Source organism: Tinamus guttatus, unplaced genomic scaffold (assembly GCF_059628265.1).
Source record: "Tinamus guttatus ecotype Peru unplaced genomic scaffold, ASM5962826v1 Tinamus_guttatus_pri_ptg000240l, whole genome shotgun sequence".
NCBI lineage: Eukaryota > Metazoa > Chordata > Aves > Tinamiformes > Tinamidae > Tinamus > Tinamus guttatus.
Genome location: NW_028288774.1, coordinates 13,978,520 through 13,998,793, shown reverse-complemented (window position 1 = coordinate 13,998,793; position 20,274 = coordinate 13,978,520). Strand labels below are relative to the sequence as shown.

Here is a 20,274-nt window from a genome sequence, read left to right as displayed (position 1 = left end):
ACAGAGTAAAAGAAGATCTAACTCATCAGATATACTTTTTTCAGATATGAAATTAGCTAGATAAGTTGCATTAACAGAGTTAATAGGTGATATTTTTAGATGATAATTTTTACCTGACTTCTTACTGGGCCAATTTTGGTGAAGCTTGCAGTCAGATTAGCTGCACTGCCTGAGGCAACTGGTCTCATAAGTGATGTTTTATTGCGGTTACTGAAGTCATAGGAATTTGATCTACATTTGCAAACATCCATGATATGGAAACAGGATTTCACTCTATTAAAAATAAGAAATAAAAAGTGGCTTTAATTAGAATTTCCTGTTAAATGGATCTAGCAATTTCACAGAAAAAGAAACAGTTCACAATCCACAGCTTAGTTTAACAGAAAGGCAAAAATAGAATTAGAAAAAGGAACACTGCTATTATGTTACTGTCAAACCTTCTCAATGTATGCACAAAAAATACTGTTTCCTGCTCCTTTCAACTAACTATTTTCTCTAATGACTGTATACAAGGAAATAAGACAGGAAACCAGAGGGATGAAACACTTTCCTTCATAGATCCTGTATTGTACAAAATCGACATTGAAATACTGGTAGGAGCTACTATTGCTAATACTTTCAACAGGCAAGCCCAAGTCTCTGCAGTGCTGAATATTTATAACCTAAGATTACATGTAATCCACTGTAAAAGGCAGTGCTCTAAACGTTACTTCAAGACAGCACATATGTAGCTATCCAGACAATTTTCTTGATCAGACATACTTAATGAGGATATTATACAAACAGCCAAAGATCGTTTCCCGATACAAGTGCAACACAATACTACTACACATGGGAATCACTACAGCAGGGAACTACAACACAGTTTGTGCATAACATACTGGGTGCTATGAGGAAAATCAAGGAGGTGCTTCATGGTAACAAAAGAATGGTTCAGGGTCTCAGCTGGAGTGATTCTTAAATCAGCATCTATCAGCAACATTTTCTTCAACAGACTGACGAATTCTCTCCGATCTGCCTTCTCTGCCAACAGGTCACTTCCTTCCAAATCCATCACCATGTTCACCTGACATGGAACAAAGCAGTCAGAAGGAAGACATAGGTAAGTTATTTCTTCCTATTAGTTTTTCTGCTTTTCTTTTTCTGCTTTTTCTATACTCTCTCCCACTAAAACCCCAACAGGGCTTATTTGCTCAGTCTGGAGCTCAGAAATTAAAAGGAATATTGGGAGTTGAAATCTTTTCATGGTCTTTCTTATATTAGAGATAATTTTCAAAATCATTTTCAAAAACATATGCATGCCAGTTTTAGAAAACAAATTTGATTCTCTCTTCAGGATACAAAAGTAGAAGGATAATTTATTTGCTTTACTGGAGAGCTATAGACCCAAAGAGAGAGAAGATATACAATTAAGAAAAAAGAACTAGAGAAGCTGTCAATAATAATAACGTTAACCTAGCAGGATGGATACAGAGTTCCTGTTCTATCCAGAGTGCTAGATACAAGAGAAAAGAAAGTGTATATTATACACAAAAATAAATATCATCCTATCACTCCATCTTGACCAGTATAGTTAACACACAACAAAAAAATCTCTGTATAAAGACAAACACAGACATAGCTGGATACTTTCCTGAGAATAAGGTATAAAGATATGAATGGATATGATCCATATATTACCAAAAGCATCCAAAAAGAGGTATTTAATTCAATTATACATTTTAAAAAATAATTCACCCTTCATTCTCATCATTCCTTTTTGCAGAGGAAGAATATTTTAATACTCACATGCACTATATCATCCAAACTGTTGAAAATATACTTTCGGGCCTCTTTGGACTTCATACCTGTCTCTGCCTCATGCTCTTCCAAAGTCTCAAAAAAGAAAAGGAAAGCTGAGTTTAAAAGTTGATAACAAAAGACAATTCTAACCATAAAATAATTTTAAATATTTATTGGTTTAAAAAGCCATGTTTTAAAATTTTAAAGTATTTCAACTGCATATTCAGATTCTTCGCATGCTTTTTTGCTGACTGCTTTCATTTTCTAAATCTAAATGCAAAAGCCACAGTTTCACCTCTTGGTTCCCCCTAAATTATTACGATGCTGGATTACAATACATGGTTCGCAAGCCAAGCAGGAAATGTTGAAAGCCTAGCAAAACGTGTGATGAAACTCCTCCAATGCTTGTATTATATATCACAGGTTTCTTTAATGAAACTTGTATATTACACACTTGAACAATTTCAGCCCCTTAATTTTACACAGCAGCAATATATCACACCTCCACAAAAACCAACAAAAAATTGTCTGGTATTCCATCTTTTCCTGTTTCCTTTTTCATTACTGTTATTGTTTTCCTTCACAAACATGACAATTAGTGCAAGCTTTGTAACAGCGAAATATGAAACAAAAGTCCTAAAGAACAAAGATGAAAGTGATAAGTAATTTATGAGCAGACATATCACTTTCCTTCTTCCCAAGATAATCAGTAGGTAGCTTTGTTTTAAAAGTTCATGTTGTGAGATGCAAATTAAGACCACAGGGAAAGGTAATTGACAAAAACTTACAGAAAACTTTCTAACTTTAAGTTGGACAAAGCCTGGAAGTAATGAGTGTATCCAAGCTTCTCTTTCCCAAAAGCAATGTGCAGTCTGATATGAGAGAACTACCCCTTCTGAAGGTCAACGGCCTTTGCAAATCACAAGGGCTGTTAGCATATAATACAATATACAGAACTCATTTAAATTCTGACACCAGAAGGCCAAGTCTAAGTAAAAAACAGCAAAAATCAGCTGCTTAGGAAGTTAGAAAACTATAATAATCACAGCAATGTAATTACAGAATTCTTATATGACCTGAAACCCCAAAGCACCACCCCACGCCTTAACCCTGGTGGGTTACTCAGCCCAGAGTGCCTTGCAGATTTACTAACCAGTGTCACACCATTTGTGCTTTGAGCTTGCCAAGTGTTTCCTATTTCAGAAGCTTTTTCCAGCCCTAACTGTTTAACTCCCCAAGTCTACTGTAAGTATTGTGAAATAACATCAAAAAAAATGCAATTTAAATGAAAACCCTTTACATAGGAAGGAAATTTCAATTCTGGTTATGCCTTGCACATCATAATGTTGCTTAAAATGAGACAAATTGGGTGGACAATAAAAAAATACAGCTTCAGATGTTCTTCCACTGCACTATAACATTCAACCAACAAAGATTATTTTAGTATAGTATTTGAAGGAAATGAGGCACACAGTCACACTGTGATCATGTGAATTCCTTTTCTCTTTGCATCTTTCAAATGAGAAGCCTGTTTCAACCAAATTTGACAGAGCAGTTTGGGTCTCCATGATACCCATTTTCACCTCACTTTAAAAAATGTAGCTAAGTGACTTGAAAGACTTGCTCAGTACCTTACTGACACGCAGGGCTTAATTCAAATTCAATTCTCACTACCTGGCACACACATCCGAGTCAGCAACCAAACAGCTTGGACACCAAGAAACATCCCTTTAAGTCAACTCATAATTAAAGGACATTGGAAGGAGCTCAGAATAGGATTTTTGAGGAAAGGGGTAGGGAATGGAGGAAACGGAAGGGATAGCAAAAAGGGATAGACAATCCACAGAAGATATGGAAGCAGTACTGGAGGGAGGGAAGCTCATTTCTCTGGTTTCTCTATTCATAGTGCTTTTTCTTTTTCTACTATTTCCACTAAATATTATATTGTTTACCTTTAATCTCCAACTTGAATATGGTGTATCTGTTTCTCTACAGAAAAATCTTGCAGTTTTCGTTCCCATGCTTAACAACTGCTCCCCTGGCAAACCTTGAGTCTGTGAAATGTAACGAATCTGAGGAAAAAAACAGCATAGTTTAGGTCTGCTTTTCACAGCATAGTTTAGGTCTGCTTTTCAAAATTTGGTCATTTTATATTCAAAAAGTAACAAAAATTTATCCTCAGAGGACTGAATTAAGCAACTTCATCTTCCATAGGAGAGAAATCTAACACTGAAAGCTTCATACTTCTCAGTTTCTTACAGTAAGCTATGCACAGCAAAGGATCAGAACCATTTGATGTATAGAAAAACCTTTCAATGTTTAGTCACACAGCTGAGGGGCTGACACCCCTCTGCACCAGGACAGGCCAGGCCCGACCAGCTGGAAAGGCACAACAGGCACCAAGTGAAACACAGCAAGTTCTGTCTGAACACTGGGAGAGACTAGGGCAATGGCCTTGGGAGAGGTTATCCACATGAGCTGTGGAGTCTCCATGCCTGGAGTCTCCAGAAGAAGCCTGAAGCCAGTCCTGGGCAAGCTGTTCCAGGTGCCCCTGCTTGAGCAGTGGGTTTGGACTGGACCATCACCAGAGGTCCCCCCCAACCTCAAGCATTTTGTGACTCCACACAGCCTCCTGCTACAGCAATTGCTGCTTTCCACAGCAGCTTCTTCCACAGGGACTTCTCACATATGTATCAGACAGGCTGCCAGCCAAGATATCAACTGATGCCTCTAGGAAACTTAAGCAATACTGCTTTCTTAACTAAGCACCTTTTAAACACAGTATTCATTTTTAAAGAAGGCAAAGATTAGCTCTTAATCTAGTTAAGTGAAATACAGCATCTTGGAAGGTGGTTGCCACTAGTGCTAATACTTTTATATTTATTCAGACTACTCATGAGGGCCTAGGTCAAACTATGCTGGTCCTGGGCCTACAAAGAAGATGAAACAAGTGACTGGAAGCAGCTGTCAAAGAGACCTCAATGCCTAAAGCTGGAAGGAGGACAGCCCAACTGTCTGGGCCGAGGTACTCGGCCAACAAGTACCACAGATGAGTGGTATCCCTGAAAACTCAGGGCAGGCAAGGTGACGATAGATGCGGGACAGAAAGCATTCCCATCAGGAGGCAAGTGCTCTGCTCCCTCTGTTCAGCAGAGAACAAGACGGCTGCCAAGGAGCAGAGGGAATGAAGGGCTAACTTTGGTTTCAAAGCAGCATTCTGTGTTCTCAAAGTTTGCCATAATCAGGTCTTTAGGTTTTGTTGCAGAGCACAGTACACATCTAAGAAATCTACAGCTTGCAGCTATGCACTCTAGTTGCCACACTCTGGGCTGCTTCCAGCAGCAAGAATCTTAAGTTAATTTGAAGGAAGAATCCAGACACTGGCAGGATCTTCCACAGTTCCAACCCCTGCATAAGGGGTCACTGCTAACACGGCCCAGGGCCACAGTTCACATCCAGGGGCCACGATTACCTACCCTGCAGATTGGGGTCCAAAGATAAGGAACTGTTCACAGAAGTACAGGGTAAAAAGTGGAAGTGATTCTGCAAACTACATATTTTAGTCCTTTCTCAATTTCCAGGCCTTTTCCTCTAGTCTGGCCTGAAAGTTTCCAGAATAAATGCCTTCTTCCTTACAAAACAAGGTGAATTACAGTACTGGTGAAGGTAACTTTTCTCTTTTACTCTCCATATTAAGAAGAATTGCATTGCACAAAGGTCTTCTAACTATTAGCCAAGACATCAACATGTATTTTCCTCATAGCTCACTTCCTACCTATTAAACACCAAACTCTGTGCAAATGAAGGAAGCAGAAATACAGCACATGACTGATACCAACACAGCAGCAGTATATTCCGTGAGAGCACTTGTCACAAAAGTCCTCTAAAAATATATGAATTTTACTTTAAGTCTGCTCAAGCACTCAGAACCAGAAGCCCACAAGCTGAAATGGAGATTTGAATAACACGCAGTATGCTGGAGGAAGAGCCTTTACACGGGATGCTGAATCAAATGTGGAAATCAGTAATAGGACAGTGCCATTACGACCACAATTTTCACAAGTCTTCACTACTTTCCAGTACCAAAAGCACAAGGAATGTCATGACACTGATCCTTCCAGATTTCTACACTAGGCTAGAAAATGATAGACTCCTCTCTCTGCACAGCTTCAAGTTTTATCATTGCATATATACAGTATTAATACAGCTGCTGATTCTTACTCCTCACCACAAAGAAAAAGCCCTCAAAGCTCTGAGCTACACTGGATTTCCAGAAAGCAACAGAATTGTTCAGATGACAACTAATCCTGACACACGAACAGGGAACCCAGAGTTAACCCACTACACAGCAGTTCAAAAAGTTGCAATGATGGTAGCCATAGATTTCAGATTCCCCGAGAAAAAGCAGTTTCAATGCCAACATTTATTTCGGAAGATAAAAGAATAACTTCAATTGAAATTTAACTTAAAGCAACACTATACAGTTCTGCTCTAGAAATAAGATTTATATTTCTAGGACAATCATTAAGGGTAAGTTTCAATAGACTGAAAAAACATTCCTTAAAAGAGGATATTAGCAGCATGACACCACCTGAATTTCATGATCTTTAATGAAATGCGTACACTGCAGAAAGTGTGCACACACTTGTGAAATTAATCTTCTACCTGGTCATATTCCAGTGCTCCTGGGTACAGTGGCCATCCGAGAAACAGCTCCGCAATCACACACCCCAACGACCACATGTCTATGGCTTCACAAAACGGCAATCCCAGTATAATCTCCGGTGCTCTGCAAATTAAATGGAGTTACTGATGTTTTTCCCTTAGGAAGAAAAAGTAATTCAACAATCCAGGATGACAAAAACATTGGTTTTAAACACAAGCTATTTACTTCATGAAGAAATGCAACTTCAGGAACAGCATTTTTCTTTATCTAGATTAACATGGTAGGATTTTGTGACTCAGACATTTTGCTACGTATATGAAAGTAAATCATCTGCCTGAATAGTTAGTAGCTCAACTTTTTGCTTTTCCTCTGGTATGACCTCAATCACTCTTTCTGCTCAGTGTCATATGCTTCTAAGAACTACACTCTAAACAGAATAGGATGATTTATTTGCAAAGATATCTGAAAATACCCTTTCACATTTTCAACCTAGACAATTATGTTCAAAATTACTTAAATTACCAAATTACATAACTGCAAACCAGATACATATTCAAATCACCTAACAATCAATTTTTAAATCACTTTTTTAGAAAAATGCAATAGTTTCACTAGAGACTAGGTCTTATTTTTCACAGATTTAATAAATTACGTTTTAATTTCTTCCGAAAGCAAGAAAAAACCCACATATAACACAACTGCTAAAGGGCCTTCTGGCATTTTTGTTCTCAAAGAGCAAAACTGAAGTATTGCATAGATATCATGGAGCTTTATTTTCATTTTTTGTTTTAGAACTTCTCTCCCACTTCAATTATAATGAAAAAAAGGCATGGTAATACAGAAGGAAGACCAAGACACTAAATATTATTTAAAGCATCATATCATAATGTGATTGTTTTAAAACAGACAATCTGTTAGTGGCTTAACAAGTAAAAAAAAACAAAAAGAACAGTACAGTGGAGGCTTAAACTAACATGCTTGGTTTCATCACAGCTGGCAGAACAGTAGCACTCGACTGACCACATAATGTTGCAGTGACAAACAAATACAGCTTATCACCCACCTTAGCACACATTGGTGCATTGTTTTAGCATTCTACACTTAACCTCTAAATAGCAAAGATCTATAAATCAATACCTGCTTTTCTTGTCCCCTGACATTCACCTTTATCAAAATACTATTTAATTTACAGAAACGGCCTGCCATCCTGAACAAATTCTTATTTTCAAGTTACTTTGCAGTAACACATAAGAGCTAAAGCATCTTCTTCACTTTTTACATAGCTACAGACTCAAAAAAGGGCAGTAGTTGGTAGAATCCATGTGTTGACATATCTACCTCCTCTGGCTCTGAAGTTCTTGGTGCAATAGCTTTAGAACTGCTCAACATGACTCCCAGGATATGTTCCCTGCCCAGGGAAAGACTCTGGAAATTCTGCCCCACGTTTGACCACTGGAATTATACTGGCTTTTGTTACAGGGGAAAAAAAACCCTGTCAGACTTTGCTCAGATGGGAGAGTTGGTATTCATTACAATCAACTTTGACACCAAATGTGCATATTTTTGTCATATAGGATAATGGCACTGCAGTAAGTATTAGATAGTTTTGTTATCTGAGAAATGGATTCAGCATATCCACATGCCACAAGACTAGAAATAGCAGTAAATGTCTGTGCTCCCCTACTGGATGGATTCCTCCTCTAGGCTGCGTTGCAAGAGATCTCTGCTGAAATATGCTGCCTTTGTTGTATTATGTTACAACTCTGAATTCTTAACGAATATATACAGAGTTGATGGATATAAGGGCTTTACCAAATGCATCTGCTAAAATAAGCACTTAAAAAAACTCTTGCATTTACTCCACACTTAATATGTGCATTGTACAAAAATAGCCACAGTCACTCAGTCTGCCTCTCGCCTTCAGGAGAGATAACCTTCCTTTATTTGCAATCCTAAGGTTAGAAAAGTAGAGATTAAAAAAATCAAGAAAAAGAAATAAAGTTTTTACTAAAGGGACAAGATACAACAATCTTAGTCTTTCAAGAGTACCAAGTCTTTCAAGAGATACCAATAAAAACGTTAACAAATCTAAAGAATGAGACATAATGAAAAGTGAACATAGTTCTTCGCTTCCCAGCAACTAAACTGCTGCCGATAAGCGCTCAGGAAGTAAAGGCCTTCCCAGAAAGGGCTCTGAAACGTATCACTCGAGCACAAAGAACAAAAGCAAATTCAGACTAGCTTAAAGCAGGGAAGAGAGTGAGAAAGCTCTTACTGCATGGGTATTTAAAAATAGTTGCTTTTCAGATTCAACACCTTCTATTATACTACTGCCCATTGAAATGGCATAGCTGTCCCAGCAAAAGACATAGGAGAGTTTTTACCCATTTTCTTTGTTTTTACCAGCTCAAATACTTTGCAAAGAGAAATGGTTTGTTAATCTTATGCTCAGAAGGCACTTTTAATATGAATTTTATCTTTTGGTTAACATCTAGTTTGGCAAGGGGGAAGAAGAAGTTAGAAGGCAGTGTCATCCTTCAAAATATTTTAGATGATCCACAATTCTTTCTTCATACAAGTCAACATATTTATAAGCATTTTAAGAGCAAAATTCTATCTTTTCTAACTACAATCACAGATTTTAACGGTGTTTGGTATCCTAGTACCAATCAACTTAACATCGGCTCACTCAAGGACCATAAATCAGGAGTTCTCTAAAGACGATGTGCACCGCCACTGGATAGCTGCAGCAAATGACAAGATACCCAATTCATCAGAAGCTACCACAGTCCCCAGCTTAATAAAGAGCATTTGGACCTTCTTATCCTGGGATATCAGTATGATAAGAACTTCCTGTAGTTTTTTATTAAGGGTACCCAATCAAGTACTTAAATGACATTAAATGTAAAATTTTACAGCAAACTAGTATCCATTTTTCTCTTATGGATGCATTTACATAAATAAAAAGCACTGAAGTAACAGGAAACTATCTAGAATTTAAATGCACCACGACTAGGCTGGAAAGATTCACCTTACCTTATTAAGTAACAACTCCTAGATTAACACACCAAAAAAATGTTTTCTCATTTGACATTACAGCTTGATTTGGCTCTGTTGCAGCAGATGTCTGCAACAAGTGGAAATACTTAAAAAGATGAAAGATGCAAATGAACATTAGCTTCGGCCTCTTGCTTAGCCTCATTTCTGCTCATTAGAGCACAAACCATGACCCATGCATTTTCAGTATTTTTGTAAGAGAACTTCCCATGAGAAGCAGTAAGAACTTGTAAGAAAACTGATACTGCAGTTTGTTCTGCTGGCCAGCATAAAGATGAGGAAGCTTCATAACATGACCCTGGCTTCACAAGGTGACAGCAAGGAGTTTTAGTTGTATTTCTCTGCTGACAGTACACCAGGGACCATTTATCTTTTCTCTAAGACCTGCCATTACCAACCCCAGGAAGGGTGCAGAAACAGCCATCCCCACTGGTTCGCGCTCCTCCTGTTGCACCTAGGCCATTCCTTGCGAGACCAAAGCCTGGAACCCCGTCCAGAGCAGCCAGGCTGGGCCCAGGCACCACAGCCATCCTTGCCCCATGGCTACTGCTTCTGGGGAGCTGGCAGGACAGCTCTGAGCTCTCCTTCCTCCCACTGCTTCCGCCCAGGGGTCACCATCAAGCTGCCTTCAGTGCCACAGGCCCTGGGTGGCCATATTGACAAGCCACCCAGCAGCAATTCACTGACTCTTTTTCTAACCCAAGGCTAAAATCAACAAGAGCCAGAAACTTATGGAAAAAACCAAACAAGCAAAAATACCAGAAGCAGAAACCAAAAACAAACAAAAGTCGAGGTATCTTTCATGTAGCAGCAGCTTCACATAGCATACATAGCAGCATAGATTTAGCCACTTCAGTTACTTTATTCCTAATTAAATTCCCTTCAAATTCACAGATAGGGTTGAGCAAGTATTGTAGCTTTCTGCAGACTTAAAACATAAACAACAATATTAATACTAGCTCTACATAATTTTGATTCCTACATATTTATACAGTGGATGAATGCAGACCACCTTTCTTATCTGAGCATCTAATGTGACATTTGTACCCCTCAAACTAAACATCATTACCCCTCTTTACCACTAGTCCATTGCAACAACATGTAAAAATTCATATGCTGGATAAACACCCTGCTAACTACAGTCACTAATAACACACAGAAATTGCCAAGAGGGTATATTTTTCTTTTTTTCATTCTTTAAATGAGCTGTTTAAAGTCTTCCTGAGAGATAAAGAGCACTCGCATAATGAATCCAGCGTGCAAGAGTGACTGGAGTCCACACAGGCCCCAAAACCTGAGAACCAACCCATTCCGCACTACAATTACTAGCACAGCACAAGTGCATACTTTATAGAATTTGGGTATGTAACTCATCTTCTAGAGAAACGGGGACCCTAGAGAAAGATAAGATACAGCCAAGTAGTGAGATAGTGATGGGCACAGAAACATTAAGTCTCCTCAGACAGCTCTGTTTCTTCACCTCCCAGGCTCTGTTAGGAGCATGGAGTGCCAACCCTTGTGAAAGGCTCGCAAGACTTCACACAAGCACCCTTCAATCAACTGAGGGATGCAACGGGAATGAGCCACGCACAGCTTTCAAAATGATGAGATAGCCACAGAACAGTTGCTTCTCTCGAGCATTTGCGGTGGCCTTCAGAAGACTTTTCAAATATTCCATTAGATCAACACAGTGACAGGCAGTAGAGCATGCATCATGTATAGTAAAGCCTCTAAGAGTTAATAGAAATTAGTCATTCATGAAATACCTGTAAGTTAACCAATTTCCCGATGGATAAAAATGGTAGACAACTTTATGGACAGCTCAGGAAAAATATCTTAATATTGGGAGCAAAATAAAGGACAAACAAATCCAAAATTATTATGCCTTATAGAAAACTAGTGATTTTCCCTCACCTTGAATGTGTGTTCCCTTTTGAATTCTGTGTTCAGTTTTGGTCACCCCATCTGAAAAAGGATACATCAAATAGAAAAGACGCAGAGAAGGACAATGTAAATTAAAGGCTTGGAGATACTTAGAAGAAATCCCGATTAAAATTATAAAGTTTTAAGGAAAAAGGAATGACATTACTCAGATCATACACAATAATGAAAAGGAGTAAACAGGTGTTCCTAACAACCTGCCTCACTACAGAAAACAAAAAAATCCCCCATCCTCTTTGAGATTCAAGACAGATGCAAATATAAAAGCTAGGAACTTTTATGAGCCTTAGAATCATGGGCTACTACTGAAATACATTAATATATATTATGTTTATATATTTATTAATGCATTAATAGTACTTAATAGTTTGACAGAAAAACACCCACAACTGCTTTAAATTAAGATATCACTTTTATATCAGTATACAGTTAAACAGCCATTAATTATATAGAGCTGGAAGAAACTTGCTTCAGAAATCACCAAATGGCAACCTTATGCTGTAGGAAATTTTCTCTAGCAACCAGGCAGTAAGTACATAGGCCATGGATCTGATCAGATGTATTTCCCATTTCCTGTTATTGAAATCCATCTTGTTGCAAAAAATTAAGAGTTACTCAAGCACTCCAAATTAAAACACTTTGGCAATCTTCATGGTCAGAATATTTTTTTTTCCTTCTGAATGCCATTTCACTAGATTGAAAAATTTAAAATTTCTAGAAATGCTTAACACGAGTATAGGCAAAATAACTTTTCACCTGAGTGAAAACTATTTTTTTAAATCAAATTTCATAGTTCAGTTGTCTCTTGCTTTTAAGCATATCTGGATGTTAATGTACAGATTAGCAGTGCCATGTATTAATACACATTTATTCTTAGATATAAGCATGATAGGTAATTCCAAACAAATTTATTTTCCTCCCATCATTCTGACAGGATTGTTGCTGTCAACCTATAAAGCAAAATTACCTCTAAACAGTCAGAATTTGAGTTTTCTTGCAGAGTTTTGTAATGCTCTAACTGGGACTGGACATTAGGAAGTACATAGTTAACAGTCTGCTTTTTGTTTGTTGTTAAGTAAAAGGATTTATAATGAAAGCAAAAATGTAAATACTCAGCCACAGACTCCGGGAAAGTAAGTAGGATAGAGGCATCTATGTCTATGACACATGAGAAAAAAAAAAAATCAATCCTTTATAATTTAGAGCTATGTCACCAGGTACCACAAAACAGTGCAAATCAACACATTCAAGAAGAGAGAAGTTACACCCCATTCATCCTTCCAGAGCTCCTTCAAAGGAGGAGGCTAGTGCTCACAGGAGGAACTGAGTCACCACAGCTCTAAGGACACCTAATTGCTATGCTGTTGTCTATGGGCTGCACAAAGGAAATTTTCATTTCCTGACAGAAGCAGCTTCGTTTTAGCATAACAAAGTTTTGTGAAGCTAAATAACACTCGATGGCTAAGGGACCAACACATCACCAGCTGCCACACCACGCACAGCGTACAAGCTGTGACACAGGGCTGCTGTCTAACTGAAGGCTCACCCTGGCCTCACCACAGAGCAGAAACACTTCTCATGTTCAAACCTTATATAGAGGGACACCGATACGTGCTTACTCACACACAGGAACTGCAAGCAAATGGAGCATACGGCGCAAAACTGAGCAGGTAGACACAAGAACACAAATCAAAGCAGAGCAATTCATATATTTCTTCTAACAGAACAGAATTACAGGAAAGTTATCCCAGCAGCCTGTCATGGGACTGAAGGATTATATGTCTAAATAGCCACCGCAATTTTTACCTTAATATTTTCTGCTACTGCTTACCAGATCTACTAAGCATCAGAAATGTTCAGGTTTGTGGGTTGTATTTTTGTTTTTCTCCCTCGCCTCCAGGTAGGAAACAACTAAGATCACACATTTTTTTTCTACTTATTCATCTCTAGTAAAGAGTCTTGATAGATTTGATTGATTTCTGTTAATTAAAATTACAAGCAAGCACAAAAATCTAGGGGAAATTACTATTTTAAAAGAATGAAAGGGCAGTGTCTAGCAAATTCTTAAGTACTGAGGCTACAGGTCCACATGGGAGATTCATGCTTACTTCACCAAATAAGTGGAACAGCCAATCCGTTTCACTTTGCATATTCCCCTATATAAAGTAGTATCCAGTCATTTAATAGTTATGTCAGCTGCTAAATGGAAAAAAACCTAACAGAAGCATGACAAGAAAGCTATGGCAGAGAACCCACAGAGCACCAACTGGGGCAGCTGGGTTAACATTATTGTTACATGAAATTAAACCTCTAAGACTGCAATAAAGCTTAGTGAACAAAAATCTTTTCAAACGCTGCTAGATTCATATCTAGCACATATGTATCTGTTACAGTATTGTCTTGTTGCTTCCATACAGTAACATTTTAAACAAATGAAGCATACAGTATGCACCAAAGCTCTAACTGGACTAATTTCCATGCTACTGCAGTTATCTCTGCTGCACTGCCAAATGAGCAGATGGATGACCGATAAGCTTTTCCAATTCTAATTCCTATGATTACATCTCTGGTGTAAAATATGACACCATCAGAAGAGGTAACATTCTTACTGCCTTTTCAGGGCTTCCATCAGCACAGCTACACAGAAACCCAAGTTTTTGGACACTATCACAAACCATCTGATAATATTTTGACAAAACTAAGAAATGACATTAGAGAATGTAATGTTTTTGTTCCCCACACCCCACTTTCAAACCTATGAACTGCTTACATAAGCATTACACAGGTCTATTTTGGTAGGGTAGACTGTAAGGCTTCAGCCTTCCAGTATGTCACATCACCTGCTTGCTGTTACACTGCAGCCTGCTTAAGGAATCCATAGATGGCAGTTCCCCTTCATGTATTTCCCAGCCTTAAATGCCAGGAGTACCAGCTTTGCATATTTTTCCCCTTTTTCTCCTGCTTTTCCTTCCTCAGTATCACATTTTAACGTATTTGTCCTTTCCTGCTGAAAGGAGAGCCATTCTATTATTAGAGAAGTTTCAGATCCCAAAATAAACTACTTAACTATGTATCTATTACATTGAGATTCATGTTGTATCAGAATCCAACCACATGCTGCAACAGCAGTGCAACTACAGCAAGGAATCTTAGCATTTCTGCGAGTTCAACTTTTTGAACAAAGTAAACTTTTTTAGAATTAATATACCATGAGAACTTAAAAAATGCACCCAAATATTAAAAATCTTTTCATTTTTTCTTTCTACTAAATAAACAGTCAAGTTTTTATTTCTTTAAGCTGTTTTTGCCTCACACCTAACACTAAAACAAACCTCCATCCCTGCACCACAGGAAAAGAAACTGTGGTAACTGGCAATTCTTTTTAATGAAGTAGAACAATGTAATTTTTCTGTCATACAAGCACAAGTTAAAAACAGATGTGTATGTATATATGTTTGCAGTGTATGTATATAACTATATATACAGCTAGTGTATACTATAGTATAGTAGAAAAAGAGATAATGGGACCTCAAGGTTTTCATCTAGGTAAATCCTCTGCATCAAATCCAGGGCAGTAATAATAGATTAGCCTTATACATAAGGAGATGCTTTCAACTTCGAGTATCTACACTCGAGAAATATTTTTCAACCACTGCTATGGTGTTGAAAAGATGAAAGCTAAAGCTAAACTAACCAACTTACCTGTGCATATTAAACCTGGAAGAAAAGCTTTAATGTCTCCTTGAACTAAAAGGGTGCCGCTGCGCAGAGAAGCCCACACAGCGCTGGCACCCGCAGCGCTCTCCTTGTCTGCTGCCTGCAAGTTGGCCAGGCAAGTTTCTCTACTTGAGGGCAATCACAGCAGTTTTCTTCATCTCATGTTTGTGATGTTCCTGTACTTCACTGCGGTTCCCAACATCAGCGAGCATTAACAAAGTTCATCGGCTAAACATTCCTTTGCTACCAATAACCATTTACATATCTGGCTGAAGTCCCTTCCACAGTCATCGCTTCTCCATAACGCTGGGGGAGCAGCTGTGGGACAACTCAGTACTGTCTGCTACAAAGAAATGTCTTTTCCCAGCACTTGAAACCATGAAAGCTTTGGCATGTGCTAAGTTAGAAACTGAAGATGAAGTCAGACAGATCACTATGATCATCTCAAAGGGATTTTCATGTAACTTAATTTCCAAGGTCAGTTTTGCCTGAATGTTTTGCAAAAACTATAGAGCATAAATCATCACAGAGTGATGCACATTAGGGCAGCCACAGTAATCTCACAGCCCCAGGGGATCTGCTGGCCTCATCCTGGCAAAACTGCTGGGAAGCAGTGGGAAAAGCCTCTGTGAGCCCCTGACACACTAGCAATGTCATTGGGACACAAGGAGGGCAAGTTTATACACTACACAACAATTGCTTAAGCCTTGCGATACTTGACATTTTACCCAGAAATAATCTCTTGACAACAAACAGTTAGGAACAAGCATAGTCACCAGGACTAACTCAAAAAAAAACAAAAGAAACTTAAAAGACTAGTAACACAATCTTAAGAGGAGAAGATTCAACTAGAGCATAACTACAAATAAGAATATTTTTATTAGTCAGTTAAGATCTAGATTGAATGACAGTGACGTAGTATTTTGTTTTGGTTTTTTTTTTTCTGTCTCCAACTCTGAAAATGGCCATATGCCTATTAACTTCGTGATCTGAAATTATGGATTTTTTTAAAAAAAACATGAGTAACTAAAAGTAGCCAGCTGGGAAAGACATAAAACCCAGCAGACGCCCAAGAATCCCCAAATCTGACTTGCTCAGAAAGGACAACCTGAAGACAAAAATCACTATTTGCCAAAAGAGCATTTGTGACTTTCCACACATTGGTGTGGTATTGGGAGTACCTAAAACAAGAATAGCCATTTTGGTGAAGTACCAAGGGAAGAGGATTTTCTGTTCAGATATGTCAAGTAACTGCCTTCTATAATAAGACTCCCTATGCTAAAATAGTTTGTTTTCTGCCTACCCTTGTTATGTTCCCCAAGGATGGCCAACATAATATTACAGTGCTCCTTTTAAAGCTTGCAAGTGGTACGTGACCAGGAACACTCACCTCCTCAGCTGGCCTAACAAGTACCTTTGGGCTTCATTTGCCAAGAATTTGAGGTGGTTCAACCTTGGCTGATTAGCTCCGTTAGAGGAAAACATATACATACACACACACACTATATTATAAACACATCTGTAGGTTTAGAGTCATCCACAAGCTAATATTTGTGACATAGTTCGTGCTCTAATGTTTAAGGAACCTGTCACAGGCTTTAAAAAACAACTGGCATGACAATGGTGTTGGTGCAGAATATGGTGTTATGAGCTCTATCATCTTGAAAGAATTCCTGAAAGCAAGTTTTGTGGATCAGAATAGCTACCTACCTGAGTTGTGCAGTTCCTACCTCTCACTGGTATCTGTGTATGCAGTGAAAGGAGACAAAGGGGAAAGAACAGAGCACTGCTGTTTTCCCATCCAGTGCGTGTGTGTCAGGCAAAAATCTATGATAAAACTTTATGAATTCGGAGACTGAATTACAGTACAAGATAACTGAATTAAAGGGATTTAGCCTGGTCATCTTCATTCCAGTTGCTTTAAACCACTGCTTAATTGCCAAACTTCTCTGCTTCTCCCAAGAACAGATGGAGAGCTGAGCTGCAAAGGGGAAAAGGCCACGATGAAAATTGATTTTCAACGATGTCTCAGGCTCACATGTGCACACTGCAGGGAAACCAGCTTTACAGACTTACTGCAGCCACCACTGTCTCAGCACAAGCCTTCTGCAAGGTAAAAAATGTGTATGAACACAAGTAACAGAAATTGTTGGGGGCTTTGGTATGTTGTAAAAAGTGAACAGAAACAGGCAGAACCCAGACAGTTAAATAGACGGACATCAACATAATTTTAGATATGAACGCTGTAAAGCAAGTACCACCAAAAGATACTGCACGCGCAACCACTTCAATGATGAGTTATTGCTGTGTCATAACATTGTTGAATAATCATGAAAAGACACAAAAATACAGAGACAATGTTTACAAGCTCCATCATTACTTTAAAGGTAATTATTTCGCCAGAATACCACCAGTATTTCCCTATGAAAGGTTCTTGCTTAACTGGATTAGTACACTATTGATAGCTAAATTCCACTGCCAGCAGCTACTGTCAAGTCATCATTTCCAGAACAAACCTACAAGCTATTTTCTTTATCCAGTCTGCGATGATTAGGACAAGCTCATCATGATTTTGCTCTGAAAATGCACTAAAAACTGCTGCAAAGAATATTCAAGAGATGTGTGACAGAATTACCTGTTATAATCAAACTAGCAGGTACATTGCTCTCAGTTTAGGAAGTTAAATAATTTGTTAGTTTGCTGCAGAGTGCAACATCTTTAAACTAAGAAATTAAATATTAAAAAAAAAAGAAAAAAACAGAAGACTCAGTTTTGACCCTACCAACATTGACATCTGGATGCTAGTCAATCTCCAGACATTAAGTCCAAGGAAGCTCTCTGAATTTTCATAGAAACAGTTAATAACTGTTTATTTTTTTAATCCCACTCAGGAAGGCCATTCATATGTATGTATAATCACTTCATCCATCCACTTTGTAGTTCACATGGGACACCTAAAAGATTAATACACAAGAAAGCCATCCAGGAAGCACCGTTAAGTGTCAACATCGCAATTCCCTTGCATACATGCTCAGAGTAGTGCAATTGGAAAACATCCCCTCCACCGGGCTACTGAAAATCTCAGGCTTTGCAGTGCCCTCGCCCTTCCACCTGGGCAGGAAGGAAATAGAGGTAGACAAATTGAAAGAAAATTCTGCTCCTTCCATTCCAGCATGGTAACTAAGAGCCCTTTCAATACAAACAAAACTCAGCTGTTGCTTAATTTCTCCCTCATCACAGCTAACTCAGGAGAGAAGCAAACTTACCCTAGAGTCAGAGCAAGTTCCTGTTGTGCTTGAAACAGAAAAACAATTGACTTAAATTCCTCTCTTGTGAGCAAGTTCTCTTTCTGTTACTAAATTGTGAAGGCTACTTCCTTCCCCCCTCCCAACAACCTTATCTGCCTCTTGATTTTAATAGAGCTTAGTAGGAGACAGAGAGGAGACAAATGGCCAAAAATGTTTCAGCACACAAGGCACGCGACCCAAGGAAAGCATGTGTGCTCAAGACAAAGGTGAGCAAGTCCCAGTTCCCCAGCTCTGCTATACCTGAATGGAGCTCCTCAGTGAGTTTTATGATACCATTTTCCACTCAGATTTTACCCAATTTGTCCAGGTTCCCACCCGACTCAGCAAAAATCATTAGGCAGCTATTCCATTTCAAAACCCTGGTCATTCATGCACTAAAATTATCTGTTGCTACACAGCACCACCGTGGCCGGTTTATAGCCATGCACCAGCGGCTTCACGCAATACGCAGCCCCGACGGTGGAACTCGGCCGCGGGGGATGCTACAAGCCAACATCCTCACGAGGACAGGGCACAAGTGCCCTGCTAGGCACCAAAGCTGCAACACAAGGACACTAACAAGCTATGGAGCCCGAGCAGCTCAGCATTTAACACTCTCATAAACCTCATAAATCAGGTTTCAGGGGGCGGGGGGGAAAAGCTTTCAATTTTTTCTTAGGTGTATCATTAGGGAACTCAAAAAATAAGGATAATGAAAAATAGAAGTTCAGGGTAAATTAAGGGTACAAAAATTTTTCCTGAAAATCTTATTTAAATAAAGAAATAGAACATATTTTGACACATCATAAATACCCAGGAAAAGCACTATTACACCAAGTACTTGAACAACATGACAGTATATTCAAAACAAGAAGCAAGGAAATCATAACTACTGAAATATAACAGTTACAGAAATAAAAACATTAAAAGATATTTTGCTTTTCACAAAGAAGATCTTCCAGCATACTAAAGAACATAAGCTTATGTAATCACATATTCCTCTTTCAAATACTTCCATTGCATTCCTACATCTCCTGCATATTTAAAATTTTACAGTGCTGGATATTTTTGAGCCCATGGGGAACATGGGAAGGACCCAATTACATAAAATGTTATTAAGGCAGAAAAGCTGGCTACTTAAGGTACTTAAATTCTCAAAATAATTACATAGATTAGTGAGCGACTGTTAGACAGGAGTTACCTACCTACAAGGAAGCCCAAGTTCAAGCACACCCTCTCCATATGCGTTACCCTTTTGAAAGCCCTGAAAACTGTACAGCTAACAAGGGACACTGGGCCTGCAGTGCTTGCAAGGCACCTGAGCCCACAGCACTGCTCTCTGCACAGCCCGAGTGCCAAGGCAGGGTGGATGCCAGGCTGAATCAAGTTACAGAGCATCCCCAGGTGAATATTGCAGGAGATGAAGCACCAAGCATGCCTCTTTTTCCTCCCTAGGTTCCACCTGCTCAGGCCGGGAAGCCACACACATGCCTAGAAAAGCAGTCATTTCAATGGACCTGCATCAGCCCAAGTCAATAGAAGACTCTGCAAAACATGAGTGAACTCCAAGCTTTCAATAAGGTGTCAAAAGTCCTTCACAAGAAGCAAAATTACCAGGATTTTAGGGCAATCATATTCACTGATCTGGCCTCAGTAAGATTAACGTAAGTTTAGTCTGAAAAATTCCATCGCACAAGTTTAAGCTGTAGGACAAAACAGAATTCCCTGTTTCTCATTCTCACAACTCACCAATGCAAAGTTATAGATGTCGCATATGTGATACATATCCATGTATCCAGTGATACATAGGTAACAAATCCTTAC

The 20,274-nt window shown here is 38.8% G+C and overlaps 1 protein-coding gene across 1 annotated transcript in view; it reads right to left on the bottom strand.

Moving 5' to 3' along the window:
* Positions 1–20,274, bottom strand: part of HIPK3 (homeodomain interacting protein kinase 3) — a 60,304-nt gene that overhangs the window by 15,048 nt on the left and 24,982 nt on the right. Inside the window, exons 3-7 of the mRNA XM_088525902.1 lie at positions 6,448–6,571; positions 3,735–3,854; positions 1,789–1,875; positions 882–1,066; positions 114–273 (exon numbers count right to left, since the gene is read on the bottom strand). Coding sequence (XP_088382028.1) covers positions 114–273; positions 882–1,066; positions 1,789–1,875; positions 3,735–3,854; positions 6,448–6,571 — 676 coding nt within the window. The remainder of the gene's footprint in view (positions 1–113; positions 274–881; positions 1,067–1,788; positions 1,876–3,734; positions 3,855–6,447; positions 6,572–20,274) is intronic.